We start from the raw sequence: 16,321 nt of genomic DNA, 5'->3' as shown, positions 1-16,321 counted from the left end.
CCTGATGTTTAGCCGGAATCTCCTTTCTTGTCATTCCAATCCATGGGTTCGGGTCCTCGCCTCCAGAGCTTGCTCCTTCCTCCATGTGACAGCCCTTGAGATATTGGAAGATGGTTCTCATGTCTCCTCTGAGACTCCTCTTTCCCAGGCTAAATGTACCCAGGGCTCCCCTTCAACCGTTCCTCATCAGGCTTAGTTTCCAGACCCTGGGTCATCTTGGGCGACTGTAGAACCGTCTCCCTTGGGAGGTGGTGGACTCTCCTTCCAGGCAGAGGGCTTTCTCGGTAGTGGCACCCGCCCTGTGGAACGCCCTCCCGCCAAATGTCAAAGAGAAAAACAACTACCAGACTTTTAGGAGACATCTGAAGGCAGCCCTGTTTAGGGAAGCTGTTAATGTTTAATAGATTATTGTATTTTATTGTTTTGTTGGAAGCCGCCCAGAGTGGCTGGGGAAACCCAGCCAGATGGGCGGGGTAGAAATAATAATAAATTATTATTATTATTATTATTATTCCTTGGAGGCTTCTAAACAGAGGCTGGGTGGCCATCTGTCAATGATGCTTGAATCGAGATTCCTGCCTTGCAGGGGATTGGACTAGATGACCCCTCGGATCCCTTCCATCTCTGCAATTCTCCGATTCCAGAATTCCTGCTTCTCCCGCTGTGGCATTTCGAGCCAGGCGCTCCTCCGGCCTCCGGGTGGCGCTGCCGTGCGGCTTGGGGGCGGGGATCTGGGCCTGCGCCCCCGCGCATGCGTACTCTGCGCGAAGACGGACCAGAGAGAGAGAAGGACCTCGCTTCGGGGACCAGTTGGCTGGGGAGGGTGGGCGCATGCGCAGTGGTTTCACCTAGCGGGCGCCGGCCATGGCTGAGTGGACTCCTGCCCAGGTGAGAGGGGTTAACCCTGCGCTGCCCGGGTGGGAAGCAGAGGAGGGGGAGTGGCCTTTAAAAAGACCCCCCCCCCGTTGGTGACCATTTAAAAGTGGGAGGGGGCCGGGGAGGATGATCTGCAAAGGTGGGTTTTTTGGGGGGGGACACACACTGGTGCCCAGGTTGGTTTGGGGGGCTGCCCCCCCTCACTGCATCCTTTGGGGGGGTCCTCCAGACGTGCCAACTTGAATTAAATATTGGGGGTCTCAGCAAGCCCCGCCCCGCATAATCGATCACAAACACACACCATTTGAATGGCGATGACCCCATCAACTTTTTTGGGGGGGTCCCCTCAAATATTTTATTGTGGGCGAGGGAGCTAAGCGCCCTAGGAATTGGCTCCATGCAAGGAGGGGGGACTGGATGGTATTCTGAGGTGGGGAGGGGTGAAAGGGAGCCCCTTCTCTGCTGATCGTGTGTTTTGGGGTGCAAGGGAGGCTGAAGTGTGAGAGAACGGAAAGGTTTCATCCTCTCGGCCCCAGGACTTATCTATTTTTATTCATTCTTTTGCGCTGATCTCCCACCTTTCTCTCTTCCCTACACACACACGGAGCACAAGGGGGGCGGCATGGTTTGCCCCACTTTTTACCCCACAGCAGACCTGCGAGGTAGGTCGGCCCAAGAGAGGCAGCGAATGGCTCCCAAAGTCACAGACAGTGAGCTGCACGGCCAAAGGAGTGGAGGATTTGAACCCAGGTCTTCCCTACCCTAGCCATTGCACCACACTGCCTCGTGATGGGCATATCCCCCCCCCCAAAAAAACCAGAGTTTCTTCTCATAACAACACTGTGAGACAGGTTAGGTGGAGAGGTGGTGACTGGCCGCCGAGGTCACGTCCAGTGAGCTACACAGCAAAAGTGGGGGGATTTGAACCCAGATCCTAGTCGGACACACCCTCCACTACTCCACCACTGGCTCTCTCATCTCCCCAGAGGATCTACAGCCCTGAATCTAGTCTGCTTGCTCATGTGAGAAACTTGATCCCTCTTTTGGCCAATGCTCAACTAATAAACTAATAAAATACCATAAATTGTCCAATGCTCAACTAATAAATTAATAAAGTACAATAAATAATAATAATATAATAATAATTTATTATTTATACCCCGCCCATCTGGCTGGGTTTCCCCAGCCACTCTGGGCGGCTTCCAACAGAAATATTAAAAGACACTAATTTCTTAAAGATTAAACGCTTCCCTATCAGATCGGCTTGCCGATCAGAAGGTCGGCAGTTCGAATCCCCGCAACGGGGAGAGCTCCTGTTGCTCTGTCCCAGCTCATGCCAACCTAGGAGTTCAAAATAATAATAATAATAATAATAATAATAATAATAATAATAATTTATTATTTATACCCCGCCCATCTGGCCGGGTTCCCCCAGCCACTCTGGGCGGCTTCCAAAAAAACAGAAATCCTAAAATACAGAAATCCATCAAACATTAAAAGCTTCCCTAAACAGGGCTGCCTTGAGATGCCTTCTAAAGGTCTGGTAATTGTTCTCTTTGACCTCTAGTGGGAGGGCATTCCACAGGGTGGAAGCACATCAAGTGTAAGTAGATAAATAGGTACCGCTCCAGCGGGAAGGTAAACGACATTTCCATGCGCTCCTGGCATCAGTGTTCCATTGTGCCAGAAGTGGCTTAGTCATGCTGGTCACATGACCCAGAAAAACTGTCTGCAGACAAATGCTGGCTCCCTCGGCCTGTAAAGCAAGATGAGCGCCACAACCCCAGAGTCGTCTATGACTGGACTTAACTGTCAGGGGTCCTTAACCTTTTTTATTTTAAAAAAAAGATCCATAGACATAGAGAATATATAGAGCACGGCCCAGGTACTCTGGCCAAAAGCAATATAATTATATCGCGGAGAAAAATTAACAAGACGTACAAAAAGTTACAATGACAATAGATTAAAGCTGGCTTCCACTTTCTTAATGCCAAGGGCTAAAGAAAATCATCGTTAGCAGGCGCCCAAAAAGAGTACAGCGAAGGTGGCTGCCTGGCATCTAGAGGCAGGGAGTTCCAAAGATCAAGTTTTTGCAAATGCTGACAAAATGTTGCCATTGTGACACCAGTTCTCCGTTCCAAGTGGATGTCACAGCGACTCCGGCACCGTGGAAAGCCCCCCTCTGCCTCGTCTTGCCTCTGTGTCTCCATGGTCTGGTCTCCCCCTTCTTCCTGACACTCTTGTCTTTCCGCTTCCTTCTTCCTTTTCCCTCCCTCTCGCCTCTCTTTCTCCAGCTGCCCCCACTCCTTCGCAAGCACCCTTGCTCTGGTCTGACCCCCTTCTTGCCCGCAGGCTTGGGAATGGGAGGTGGAGCCGCAACACCTGGCCCCCTTCCAGCCGCCGGCCCTCTTTGACCAAGCCGCCGAGAGGGAGATCTACCCGACGGCCGAGATCTCCCTCTGGACCGTCGTGGCTGCCATCCAAGCCGTGGAGAGGAAGGTGGACTCCTATGCCACGCGGCTCCTCAACCTGGAAGGCCGGACGGCCACAGCCGAGAAGAAGATCTTCGAGTGCGAGAAGACCGAGCTGGAGTTCAGCAACCACGTGGCCGCCCTGGGGACCCTCATCCAGGAGTACGGCCTGCTCCAGAGGAGGCTGGAGAACATGGAGAACCTGCTCAAGAACCGAAACTTCTGGATCCTGAGGCTCCCCTTGGGACCGAAGGGAGAAATCCCCAAGGTAAGAAAGAAATAAGGAAGAAAGGAGCTTACCAGGTAGGTTCAGAGAAGGGCCACCAAGGGGATAGAGCAGGCATCCCCAAACTTCGGCCCTCCAGATCTTTGGGACTACAATTCCCATCTTCCCCGACCACTGGTCCTGTTAGCTAGGGATCATGGGAGTTGTAGGCCAAAACATCTGGAGGGCCGCAGTTTGGGGATGCCTGGGATAGAGTCACACACCTATGAATCAAGAGGGGACACGGGTGGCACTGTGGTCTATAAACCACTAAGCCTCTTGGGCTTGCCGATCGGAAGTTCGGTAGTTTGAATCCCTGTGACGGGGTGAGCTCCCGTTGCTCTGTCCCAGCTCCTGCCAACCTAGCAGTTTGGAAGCATGCCAGTGTAAGGAGATACGGTAGTAATAATAATAATAATAATAATAATAATAATAATAATTATTATTATTATTATTATTATTATTATTATTTTATACCCCGCCCTTCCCAGTCAAGACCAGGCTCAGGGCGGCTAACAACAAGAATATCAAAGCAAGCATAAAAGAAACAATTCAATTAAAATGCAGATTAAAAACAGTGTTAAAATTCAATTTTAAAATTAGGCATCTACAAGTGCAACCTCATTTAAATATCTGTAGGATAAAGCCTTAGGGGAGCGTAACACCGGGGTCAGACTGAGTCAGTCCAAAGGCCAAGCGGAACAGCTCCGTCTTGCAGGCCCTACGAAAAGATGGCAACTCCCGCTGGGCCCTAGTCTCCTGAGGGAGAGCGTTCCACCAGGTCGGGGCTAGTACTGAGAAGGCCCTGGTCCTGGTCGAGGCCAGTCTAACCACCTTGTGACTCGGGATCTCCAGTATGTTATTATTTGTGGACCGTAATGTCCTCTGCGGGGCATAATGGGAGAGGCGGTAAACAGGTACCGCTGCGGCAGGAAGGTAAACAGCGTTTCCGTGCGCTCTGGGACTCGTCACAGTGTTCCGTTGCGCCGGAAGCGGTTTAGTTCTGCTGGCCACATGACCTGGAAAGCTGTCTGTGGACAAATGCCGGCTCCCTCGGTCTGAAAAGCGAGGTGAATGCCACAACCTCATAGTCTCCTTTAACTGGACTACTGTCTGGGGGTCCTTTACCTTTACCTATGAATCAAAGAATTATAGAATCCTAGAGTTGGAAGAGACCACAAGGGTCATCCAGTCCAACCCCCTGCCAAGCAGGAAACACCATCAAAGCATTCTTGACATATGCCTGTCAAGCCTCTGCTTAAAGACCTCCAAAGAAGGAGACTCCACCACACTCCTTGGTAGCAAATTCCACTGCCGAACAGCTCTTATTGTCAGGAAGTTCTTCCTAATGTTAATAGAAAGGTAGAGTTGGAAGGGACCCCCCAGGGTCATCTAGTACAACCCCCTACAATGCAGGAATCTTTGGTCTCTGGTGTGTGTCCCATTGCCCCAGGAGCTCAGGTTTCCGCTCGCAAAAGAGAGCCACTCTCATCCATGTCCCAAACAGCAGGCCCAGGAGAGGGAGGGAAGCCCGTCCAGGAATTTTTATTCCTTAAAAGTACATCACAGACAATAATCACTTTAACCACTAGATTAACCAACAAAAGCCTTAGTTGTTGAAGTGCCACATGGATATTATTCCTGTTGGCATCGGGCTGGAGAAGGCAGCTAAAAAGATTTAAAGGGCAACCAGCTATCGCAGCCGGCGTCTGCAGAATGAGTGGTGAACAGAGCGGCTCTAAGAATCTGATGGACCCCATTGGGCTGGCTGTGTGACGATGGACACAAGGAGGTGCTATGTTGCTTTATTTTCTATGTCATAAAGTTTATATGCCGCTTGATGGTTAAAAACAAACAAACAAGCCACCCTCAAAGCAGTTTTCAAAAAAGGCAATAATAATAATAATAATAATAAATTTTTATTTATACCCCGCCCTCCCCAGTCAAAAACCGGGCTCAGGGCGGCTGACACCAACAGAACCACAATAAAACATAAAAACAATTAATTAAAATACAGATTAAAATACAGTATTAAAATTTAAAGTGCAGCCTCATTTCAAGTAGGCCATAAGTGGCTGACACCAACAGAACCACAATAAAACATAAAAACAATTAGTTAAAATACAGATTAAAATACAGTATTAAAATTTAACGTGCAGCCTCATTTCAAGTAGGCCATGAATCCAAGCCATGAGGGAGAAAAACACAGGGGTCAGGCTGAGTCTAACCCAAAGACCAGGCGGAACAGCTCTGTCTTGCAGGCCCTGCGGAAAGATGACAAATCCCGCAGGGCCCTGGTCTCCTGGGAAAGAGCGTTCCACCAGGTTGGGGCCAGTACTGAAAAGGCCCTGGCTCTAGTAGAGGCCAATCTAGCCATCTTATGACTCGGGATCTCCAGAATATTATTGTTTGTGGACCTTAAGGTCCTCCGCGGGGCATACCAGGAGAGGCGGTCCCGTAGGTACGAGGGTCCCAAGTCGCATAGGGCTTTAAAGGTCAAAACCAGCACCTTAAACCTGATCCTGTACTCCACCGGCAAAACAATAAAATGACCCCTAAGAAAAATTAATGACATTAATTGACAGCGTTTGACGAGTTGAAATACCACCAGACTAAAAGCAGGTCGAGACTTCCCATCAGGGTAGGATGGTCTAAGCAGAAATGTTTTTAGAGGCACCGAAAAACATACAGCGAAGGCGCAGCAGCCTGGTGTCAATGTGGCTATTATTATTATTATTATTATTATTATTATTATTATTATTGCTACTATTAGAATTTATTACCCGCCCTTCGCCCCGAGGTCCCAGGGCAGGTCACAACAATGTAAAAGCATCATTAATATTGGAACACAATATTAAACACGGTGTAAGAAGAATTGCAAAAGCAAGGTGGGTCCTGAAAACATACACCTGAAGGGTCAGAGGCTAGGGTCAAGGGGTGCGCCTCGGTCATCCACCGAAAGCTGTACTATGAAGGCACCAGATAGAATCATAGAATCATAGAGTTGGAAGAGACCACGAGGGCCATCCAGTCCAACCCCCTGCCAAGCAGGAAACACCATCAAAGCATTCTTGACATATGCCTGTCAAGCCGCCTCTGCTTAAAGACCTCCAAAGAAGGAGACTCCACCACACTCCTTGGTAGCAAATTCCACGGCCGAACAGCTCTAACTGTCAGGAAGTTCTTCCTAATGTTTAGGTGGAATCTTCTTTCTTGTAGTTTGAATCCATTGCTCCATGTCCGCTTCTCTGGAGCAGCAGAAAACAACCTTTCACCCTCCTCTATATGACATCCTTTTATATAGTTGAACATGGCTATATGCACCTTTGGGAAGGAAGTTCCACAACTTAGGGGCTGCTACAGAGAAGGCCCTCTCTGTTCTCCTGGGGCCCCCCTAAAGAGAGCCCCCACCCCCCACAGATTTGGCACTCAAGAGGGTCTGTAGGGAAGGAGGCGATCTTTCAGGCATTCCAGGTGTTCTGCCTTTCCTGCTGGGAGCACCAGTTTCTGGAAACCACAGGAGGGGAAGAGGGGTCTCCTGCACGGATCCTGCTTATGGGCTTCCCGTGTGAGAACAGGATGCTGGAGTGTATGGACCGGTGGCCTCATCCAGCAGGGCTCTTTTCATCTTCTTACAATGGCAGCCGTGATGGAGGGCTTGGTCAGGATTTCTGAGTCACGGGCGGCTCTGATTTCAGGTTCCCGTGACCTTTGATGACGACGCAGCCAACTTCTCCGCCCAGGAGTGGGCCAGTTTGGAAGACTGGCAGAAGGAACTCTACCAGAATATCACCAAGGGGACCTACGAACCGCTGATCTCCCTGGGTAAGTGGCTGGCATATCTTTCTATCTTCTTTTTCTTTGTAAAGTTCTTTATTTCCTAACGTTCACAAAATGCACTGAATTGCAGTTACTGTTTGGGCTGCCCAGATCATATGCAAGGCCAGTTCTTTGGACAAGAGGCTGGCATTCCTTAGAAAAAGGAATGGAGCTGCCGGGTTTGTCATCCGTCAGATTTCCCTCCAGACTTTCAGCACCTGCTTTCTGATCTGCTTCCCCCAACAGACTCTGCCATTTCCAAAGCTGACGTCCTCCCCCCGATGCGACAAGCGGAGCGTCCCTGTGCCACGGATCACGAATTTGTGGGGGGCAAGGGATTCCCTGCAGAGCCCAGAGCAGGTGAGTCGAATCGGAAGGTGGGTAATAAAGATTTGCCATCGTGGCTAAAGCGTCTGTCCTGTCCTGTCCTGTCACTTGCGGGCGGCACAGAAAGGCGGTGGGGGAATAAATGTAACGGGAATGAAATATGCAGACAGGGAATGTAGGGCTAAAGTGCTGCTGGGCCACACACAGGTCTGCTGGGGCTCACACCTGCCCAGAAGGTACATTCCCAAACGTTAAATCCTTGGGAGCCTAATCCCAGAAGTGAGAGGGCTGGCGGACATATTCAGGAGTGAGGAAAGGAGGAGCACATTTTCTGCGGCTGGGTGCCGAATTCCAAACTGGGCCTTCAAAGGAAAACAAGGCCCGTGCATAACCTAGCCAGCATCTCGGTCAGTTTCCCGCCACTGTTGCTGCTTGTCTCTGAAGCCTGCAAGCATTCTGCATCCGTTGCAATGTGCCTGTTGCTCTCGTTGCCAGAAGCAGGTCCCTTGCCTTCCAAGGAGGACCTCTTGACCTGGATTAAGCAGGAAGAGCTTCCCAGGAGAGGGAAATGGGACCTGGAGCGAGAGATCCCCCCAGTTCCCGGCTATGGTGAGTGTGCCCGGCATTAGATGTGATTCTTCCATTGCTCTTGGGGTGACTTCCAGCTCTAAAATTCTAGGTATCTGTGATTCTGTGCATCCAGGTTGTCCTGTTGTTTCAATTTTTTTTTTAAAAAAATATCCCTGCCTCTGGTTTACGTAATATCTAAATTATGTCTGCACCCGTTTCCATATTAACTGGATCTTAACCACTTCCTTAATCAGGAATTCCGGTGCTGCTTTATTTTTATTTTTATTTTAATTTTAAAAAAAACTTTATTTAGATTTAGGTTAAAAATACATTCAACACACACTGAAGAAATACAGACATACCAAACAGACACTAATATGTAAATAATAATATACAAAATCATATAGAAATAATAATAAGGCCATCCATAATTTAATCTCCAAATAATAATAAATAGAATAATCATAATATAATATAAATAATAATAAACATAATATTCATAAACATGAAAATTCTCAACAATACATAAACACAAAAGAATAAAAGAAAGAAAAAAGAAAAGAAAGAAAGAAAAGAGACAAAAGATGAAAAGAAGAGAAAACTAGAAGAACATACATTCATCACATCATTCATACCCCTCCCCAAAAAACCAATAACGATATCCCATTAATTCATCAAAAGTCCCGATCCCGTACCTATATTTATCCCGCTAAAGACTTCCACTTATCTCTATCTCTGATTTCATTAAATGTTATTTTCTAGTACTGCATTCCCAATTCTATATAATTAAATAGGTATATCCAATGATCATCAAATAAAATGTAAACTCAAGTGACATTTAAAATACAAAATAAAATATAGTAGAATAGTATAATAAATCACCATTTTCCAATTGTCTCCGTATGTTTTAATTCAATATGACTCAATACGAGGTGCTAAAAATAAACCCAAGGAATTCCGGTGCTGCTTTAGACCAGCTGTTGCCAACCAACCTGACGCCCTCTGGACGTTTTGGCTGCAACTTCCAGTGGCTCAGCCTTCCCCTCCCCTCTTCCTCTGGGCTGGGAGGAAGACTTTGCACTGAGTTCCACTTCCGCACGGCTTGGTTGTGTTGTCCAAGGGGCTTAAAACAAACTGCGGTTAGTTTCGAAAGCCAGGGTGACGGACCGGGCTTCCGGGTTCTCAATTCTCCTTGTCTCTTAGGCAGGCAAGGGTGTTGTGGATTTTCTTCAATGAACCACACCAATCGTGGCATTTAAGGAAACGTCACGGGGCCATAGCAGCAGCCTCTGGGGCACCCGGAAAAGTGGAGTCCACATGCCTGTGAATTTCACATGCTTCTATAGAGGCCGTCACTCGCCTTAGCTTAACATGCGCATAGAAATAAAGTCACATTCCCCGAGGAAAAGCAGGCCTGCGCTGTCAAATCAGTTCAGCAGGAACAAGGCGCCTAACTCTTCCTGAGCCAGTTCAAGGCTGAGTTTTTCCTGCGCAAACATTCCTAACACAGATTATCCACCCATTCAGATTCTTCACACAATCTCCTTTTATGCCCTCTGTTTTTGAATCTCTTCACAGGCTGCCTAGAATTCCCACCAAAGGGTAATAATAATAATAATAACAACAATAATTTTATTATTTGTATGCCGCCCATCTGACTCGGTTTCCCCAGCCACTCTGGGCAGCTCCCAACAGAATATTAAATACATGCTAAAACATCAAACATTACAAACTTCCCTAAAGAGGTCTTTTGCTATCCAATGCTGGCGAGATCATTTTAACTGGAGATGCCGCAGAGACCTTTTTCATGAAAACCTGGGCACAACCACTCTGGTATAGCCCTCCCCCCCAAAAAAAATATTGTTAAGAGGACGGGGTGTTTACTAAAACCTCTTGAGCTCCCTCCAAAATATTTCTGATATTTCTGTTCCAAATGAGGGTTGTTGTTGTTTTTTTGCCTGGTGGTGATGAACAAGTCTCGGGGAGACCTTTTCCTGGAGGGGGTGGCTCTAGCGTAGGAAGCTGAGTGTTGGAAGATTCAGGTCAGATGCAATAAAGCCCTTCTTCACATAGCGCATAGTCAGTCTCTGGAACTCTCTCCCACAGGAGACATTGATAGCCACCAACTTGGGGGGTTTAAAAAAGGATTAAACAGATTCGTGGAGGAGAAGAGATATATATGACATATATAGAAGAGATATACTTGACATATATAAAAGGATGTCATATAGAGGAGGGAGAAAGGTTGTTTTCTGCTGCTCCAGAGGAGTGGACACGGAGCAATGGATTCAAACTACAAGAAAGAAGATTCCACCTAAACATTAGGAAGAACTTCCTGACAGTAAGAGCTGTTCGGCAGTGGAATTTGCTACCAAGGAGTGTGGTGGAGTCTCCTTCTTTGGAGGTCTTTAAGCAGAGGCTTGACAGGCATATGTCAAGAATGCTTTGGTGGTGTTTCCTGCTTGGCAGGGGGTTGGACTGGATGGCCCTTGTGGTCTCTTCCAACTCTATGATTCTGTGAACTTCCTGACAGTAAGAGCTGTTCGGCAGTGGAATTTGCTGCCAAGGAGTGTGGTGGAGTCGCTTTCTTTGGAGGTCTTTAAGCAGAGGCTTGACAGGCATATGTCAAGAATGCTTTGATGGTGTTTCCTGCTTGGCAGGGGGTTGGACTGGATGGCCCTTGTGGTCTCTTCCAACTCTACGATTCCATGATTCTAAGAGGGCTCTCTAGGGCTCCTAGCCAGGATGGCTGTGCTCTGCATTTTCAGTCGGTGGCAGCCATGCTTCTGAATCCCACTTGCTGGAAACCTCAGGAGGGGAGATGGTTGGTTTTGTGTGCAAATCCTGCTTTAGGTTTTCCCTCTGGTTGGGCACTGTGAGAACAGGTTGCTGGACTAGATGGGCCACTGGCCTGATCCTGCAGGCTCCCCTTTAGGTCCTTAATCCTTGCCTGTTCCTTTTTCTGCCTCCCCCAGATGATGACAGCGCTATGATCAAGCGTGAAGAGCGTAATCTGAGGGCGGCTCCCAAGCTCCCTCTTCCCGCCCAGGGGCTGCTGCCGCCCGGGATGGCCAGCGAAGACGTCTTCCAGGCCCCCAAGCCGGACGGAGGCTGCGAGAGGCAGGGCTGTGCTCAGGGGGAGAAACCGGCCCCTCCTGCACAGAGGCCCGAAGAGGAGCGCCCCACACGGCCAGGGGGCTGCTGCAAAGAGCCGGAGGCGCCAGCCCCTCCAGACGCCAGCCCCAAAGGAGACCCATTCCCCTGTGGCAAGTGCCACGATGGCTTGGCCTACGAGCAGCACTTCCCCTTGCCCCAGAGTGCCCACACAGGGGGCGAGGAGTACAGCGAAGGCACGGCGGCTGAGCCTGGCCCACAGCAGATTTCGGAGCCCGACGGTTCCTGCGCAGACTACAAGAGCAGCTCCGGGGAACACGCCTCATCCCAGGCGGCGGAGAGACTTCACACCTGCTCGCTGTGCCCCAAAAGCTTCCGCCTGAAGACCAGCCTCCTGATCCACCAGCGGACGCACGCGGCGGGCAAGAGCGAGAGCGCCTTTGTCTGCGCCGAGTGCGGCTGCGGCTTCAGCCACCAGGGCCAGCTGACCCGGCACCAGGCGGTCCACGCCGAGCGGCCGCACCAGTGCTCAGAGTGCCCCAAGGCCTTCAACCGCAAGTCCAGCCTGGCGGTCCACCTGAAGACGCACCGCGAGCGGCCCCGGCCCTTCCACTGCCCGCAGTGCGCCAAGACCTTCATCCGCAAGCAGCACCTCGACGACCACACCCGCACGCACACGGGCGAGAAGCCCTACCAGTGCCCCGAGTGCGAGAAGCGCTTTGCCGAGAAGTCCAAGCTGACCAACCACTACCGCATCCACACGGGGGAGCGCCCCTACCGCTGCGGGCAGTGCGACAAGCGCTTCGTCCGCGCCCACCACCTGGTCAAGCACCAGAGCAGCGTCCACCAGGCCGGCGCCAAGCCGCACGCCTGCCGTGAGTGCGGCCAGAGCTTCCCCCACGCCCAGGCCTTCATCAGCCACCAGGCCAGCCACGCCAACGGCGAGAGGCGCCACCGCTGCACCGAATGCCTTCGGACCTTCGCCCGCCGGAAGTACCTGCTGGAGCACCAGCGCATGCACACGGGCGAGAACCCCTTCGCCTGCCTCCACTGTGGGAAGCGCTTCCGCTACAAACAGTCGCTCAAGCAGCACCTGCGGGTGCACAGCGGCGAGCAGGCGCCCGCAACACCCACGCCGGGCCCTGAGCAGGCCCTGCCACCCAGCAGCAATAACGCCCCCCTGGAGAAATCTCTCTTCCCCGCCAGCCTTTCCAGCGGGACCTGAGGGCATGCGGCAAACAGACAACGCCCCCTTGGCCAAACGGGCGGGCGGGCCGCAAAGCCAGAATCCCGTTTGCGACCCCGAACCTCCCTTTGGCCTCAGCTCCCGCCGGTGGGCGTGCATTTTTGCCAACCGGGGCTGAAGCTCTAGGCTGATGAGCAGCCGTCCGAGCGCTTTTGCACCCCGCTCGCCACGTTTCGTTTCCCGGAAACGCTTCGAGAGCGCGATGGAACGATCGAGGACGTGGGCCGGCGCTGGCGCTTCCTGGCAGCCGCCGAAACCGTCTCAGCATTCAGACTCGGGCAACGGGATGCCCGAGATGTGGTTGTGTGAATCGGTCCTGTCCGGTCGCCATTCCCTCTCTGTACTGTGGGTGGAGCAAGGATGCCAGTCGTTGCTCGGCGGCCTCACAGCTTCCTCTGCCTGTGAACGTCCACAGAGAGAGGCAGGCAGGCATCGCAGGCTCTCAGCTCAGATCCTCGTGCCCAGCACCCTTGGGAGAAGCTGCACACTCCCTGCTTTACAGGTTCGTCGTGCGGCTGCGACGAAAGCGGAACGGTGCTGAGGAAAGGAGATCTGAAGAACAAGAAAAGGCAGGAAGGCGGACCAGAGGAGTTCGTTCATCAGGCCTGACCCATACCAGGACCCCAAACTGTGGAGAAATACAGTGCGAGAGGAGCCTTCTGAGTGGTGGGGTATTAGATGCACTCCAGTGGTTGTAGGGATAGGGGGTGGTTCCACTGGGAGCCTTCCAGCAGCATTTTCCAGCTTGCCAGATGTTTCGGACTCCAGCTGCCACCAGCCACACTGCCCGAAGCTGTGATCCAAAACAGCTGGAAGCTGCCTTGTAGCAGGCTGAGCAAAACAGCTGGCATGTTTCCGGTTTGCCTGCCTGCCAGAACGTGGAAATAGGCTCTCCTGCAAATAGTTTGGCCTGGGCACCCAGAAACCAACGTTAACCTGGCTGTTCCTACAAGCTTCCCTCTGGGGCGCAGCACCTGGGGGTCTGCTCTGCCCCATAGCTTTCCCCACATCACGGTCTACCCCCCACCCCACGCTCCTTGGTCTCCCATTTTCCTGCCATGATCACCCTGTGCTTCAAAATCTACAACCCAGCTGGCTTTTTCTCTAGGTTTTTGGTGCGCTTCCTTCTTTTTAGAAAACAAAATGCGGGCTTTTACACACATCCCCTGGTTGTTTTAAGTCTGCTCTGCTTCGGCCCCTCTGCCCAGTTAGCAGGTTACATGATTTTTGGAGCAGCTGCTGTTCGGAGTCTCTCTTTTGCTGCACGCGTTTCGTGACAAGACAGCCTGAGCGTTCGTCGCAAGACCGAGCCCGGGGGCATTTGCAGAAGGCAAAGAAGAAACCAAAGATGTCATGAAGGAAAGATTGGGCTTCAAGACAGACTGGGCTGAGTGAGGTGTCCCGAGAGGCCCAAAGGCCAGGGCAGGTCGAGGCCACTGGGCCGCCTTCCATCCTGAACTTGCCCAATCTTCTGCACAGACTGCAATATATATATTGAATAAGAAGCACACAGCATTTGGGGGGCCTGGCACTCCTCCTCAGCAGCCTCAGCTGCAAAAATGGCAATTTTAACTTTTATCTTTTTTTAAAAAAACGGGATATTAATAAAGATTTTGTATCGGTTCTTCGGATAATGGCTAAAGCTTGCGTGTTTCTGCTTTGAAAGGGGAGAGGCCATTGGAACCCTCATTAAAACATATATTCCATGTAATATAAGTGAAAACGCATATATTAGAAAACATTAAACCTCTGGAAACCCTTTATAAACCAGCAGCGCTTACTAGATTGGCTCCAGACTTCCTTGCTCAAAGCCCAGCTCTCCACAGGCCTCAAAATTCGGTGCAAAGGCTCTGGGGTTGCTAGGTGCTGTTTAGGCGCCATTTCCATGCTCTTTCGGGGGCCATTTTTGCCCCCTTTCGTGCCACTTCCGGGTTCGCGGTGATGTGCATCACTGTGGTCGCACGTGACTCGGGACATGTGTAAATGGGGAGTCTGCTGTATTGCGAGAGGGGCTTGTTTATCCATTGGCCGCCCTCCACCCTGATTTCACAGCATTGAAACACAATATCAAAAACGGTTTAAAACAGCTGACAACCATGAAAAGAGAAATAAGGTGGGTCTCAAACCAGACACCTCATGTCTTGGAAGCCAGGGTGGAGGAGAGGGGTGTCTTCGGCATCCTCCGGAAGCTGTGCAAGGAAGGTGCCAGGCATGTATCTTTTGGGAGGGAGCGCCACAGTTCAGGGGCCGCCATAGGGAAGACATTGTACCCTCTGGGCCTCTCCCACCTTCAGCCTCTGAGGAACCCCCAGGAGGACCCCACCTGCCGATCTCGGCATCATAGAATCATAGAGTTGGAAGAGACCACAAGGGCCATCCAGTCCAACCCCCTGCCAAGCAGGAAACACCATCAAAGCATTCTTGACATATGCCTGTCAAGCCTCTGCTTAAAGACCTCCAAAGGAGACTCCACCACACTCCTTGGTAGCAAATTCCACTGCCAAACAGCTCTTACTGTCAGGAAGTCCTTCCTAATGTTTAGGTGGAATCTTCTTTCTTGTAGTTTGAATCCATTGCTCCGTGTCCGCTTCTCTGGAGCAGCAGAAAACAACCTTTCTCCCTCCTCTATATAACATCCTTTTATACATTTGAACATGGCTATCATATCACCCCTTAACCTTCTCTTCTCCAGGCTAAACATACCCAGCTCCCTAAGCTGTTCCTCATAAGGCATCGTTTCCAGGCCTTTGACCATTTTGGTTGCCCTCCTCTGGACACGTTCCAGCTTGTCAGTATCCTTCTTGAACTGTGGTGCCCAGAACTGGACACAGTACTCCAGGTGAGGTCTGACCAGAGCAGAATACAGTGGTACTATTACTTCCCTTGATCTAGATGCTATACTCCTATTGATGCAGCCCAGAATTGCATTGGCTTTTTTAGCTGCTGCATCACACTGCTGACTCATGTCAAGTTTGTGGTCTACCAAGACTCCTAGACCCTTTTCACATGTACTGCTCTCAAGCCAGGTGTCTCCCATCCTGTATTTGTGCGTTTCATCCCCCCCCCCCCCCGAAGTGTAGTACTTTACATTTCTCCCTGTTAAAATTCATCTTGTTTGCTTTGGCCCAGTTGTCTAATCTGTTAAGGTCATTTTGAAGTGTGATCCTGTCCTCTGGGGTATTAGGTGACCCCATGGACCAAGGCAGAATAGAGTGGTATTATTAATTCCCTTGATCTGGGCACTAGAATTCTGTTGATGCAGCCTAGAACAGCATGAGTTGTTGTTGTTTTTTTACTGCTGCATCACACTGTTGACTCATGTTAAGCTCGTGGTCCACCAAGACCCCGAGATCCTTTTCACATGTACTGCAGGTAAGTCAGATATCCCCCATCCTATATTTGTGCATCTGGTTCTTCCTGCCTAAGTACAGAACCAGACATTCATCCCTATTGCTATGAGTGCAGCAAGAGCCTGCCGTGGAAGGACTCGCAGCGTGTGGGGGCGGTGAGGTTCTGGCACCTCTTTTCTAGAGAAAAAGCGCTGCCTTTACTGTTACGGTGTACTAGATTATGAAGTCCTCAAGCCCCCCTTGTCTCTCCCAAGGATCCTCCCAAGACCATTCAATCCCAGAG

General features: G+C 50.5%; 1 protein-coding gene across 1 annotated transcript; it reads left to right on the top strand.

Annotated features, from left to right (window-relative positions):
- The first annotated feature begins 765 nt into the window (after positions 1 to 765).
- Positions 766 to 12,791, top strand: LOC118092205 (zinc finger protein 398). Its single transcript, XM_035130029.2, has 6 exons — positions 766 to 888; positions 3,229 to 3,615; positions 7,311 to 7,437; positions 7,678 to 7,791; positions 8,254 to 8,367; positions 11,304 to 12,791. Exons 1-6 carry the CDS (start codon positions 865 to 867, stop codon positions 12,665 to 12,667), a joined length of 2,130 nt encoding a protein of 709 aa, XP_034985920.2. The 5' UTR covers positions 766 to 864; the 3' UTR covers positions 12,668 to 12,791.
- The last annotated feature ends 3,530 nt before the right edge of the window (positions 12,792 to 16,321 follow it).

The sequence above is a fragment of the Zootoca vivipara genome, chromosome 12 (assembly GCF_963506605.1).
Source record: "Zootoca vivipara chromosome 12, rZooViv1.1, whole genome shotgun sequence".
NCBI lineage: Eukaryota > Metazoa > Chordata > Lepidosauria > Squamata > Lacertidae > Zootoca > Zootoca vivipara.
The sequence above is the reverse complement of the archived record's forward strand: the minus strand, read 5'-3'. Positions and strand labels throughout refer to the sequence as shown.

Excerpts from the sequence above, each read along its gene's own strand:
- LOC118092205 (XM_035130029.2), top strand. The coding sequence starts at position 865 with ATGGCTGAGTGGACTCCTGCCCAG. Across the intron at positions 7,438-7,677 it reads CGAACCGCTGATCTCCCTGG|ACTCTGCCATTTCCAAAGCT; the intron begins GTAAGTGGCTGG and ends TTCCCCCAACAG. Across the intron at positions 8,368-11,303 it reads CCCCCCAGTTCCCGGCTATG|ATGATGACAGCGCTATGATC; the intron begins GTGAGTGTGCCC and ends TGCCTCCCCCAG.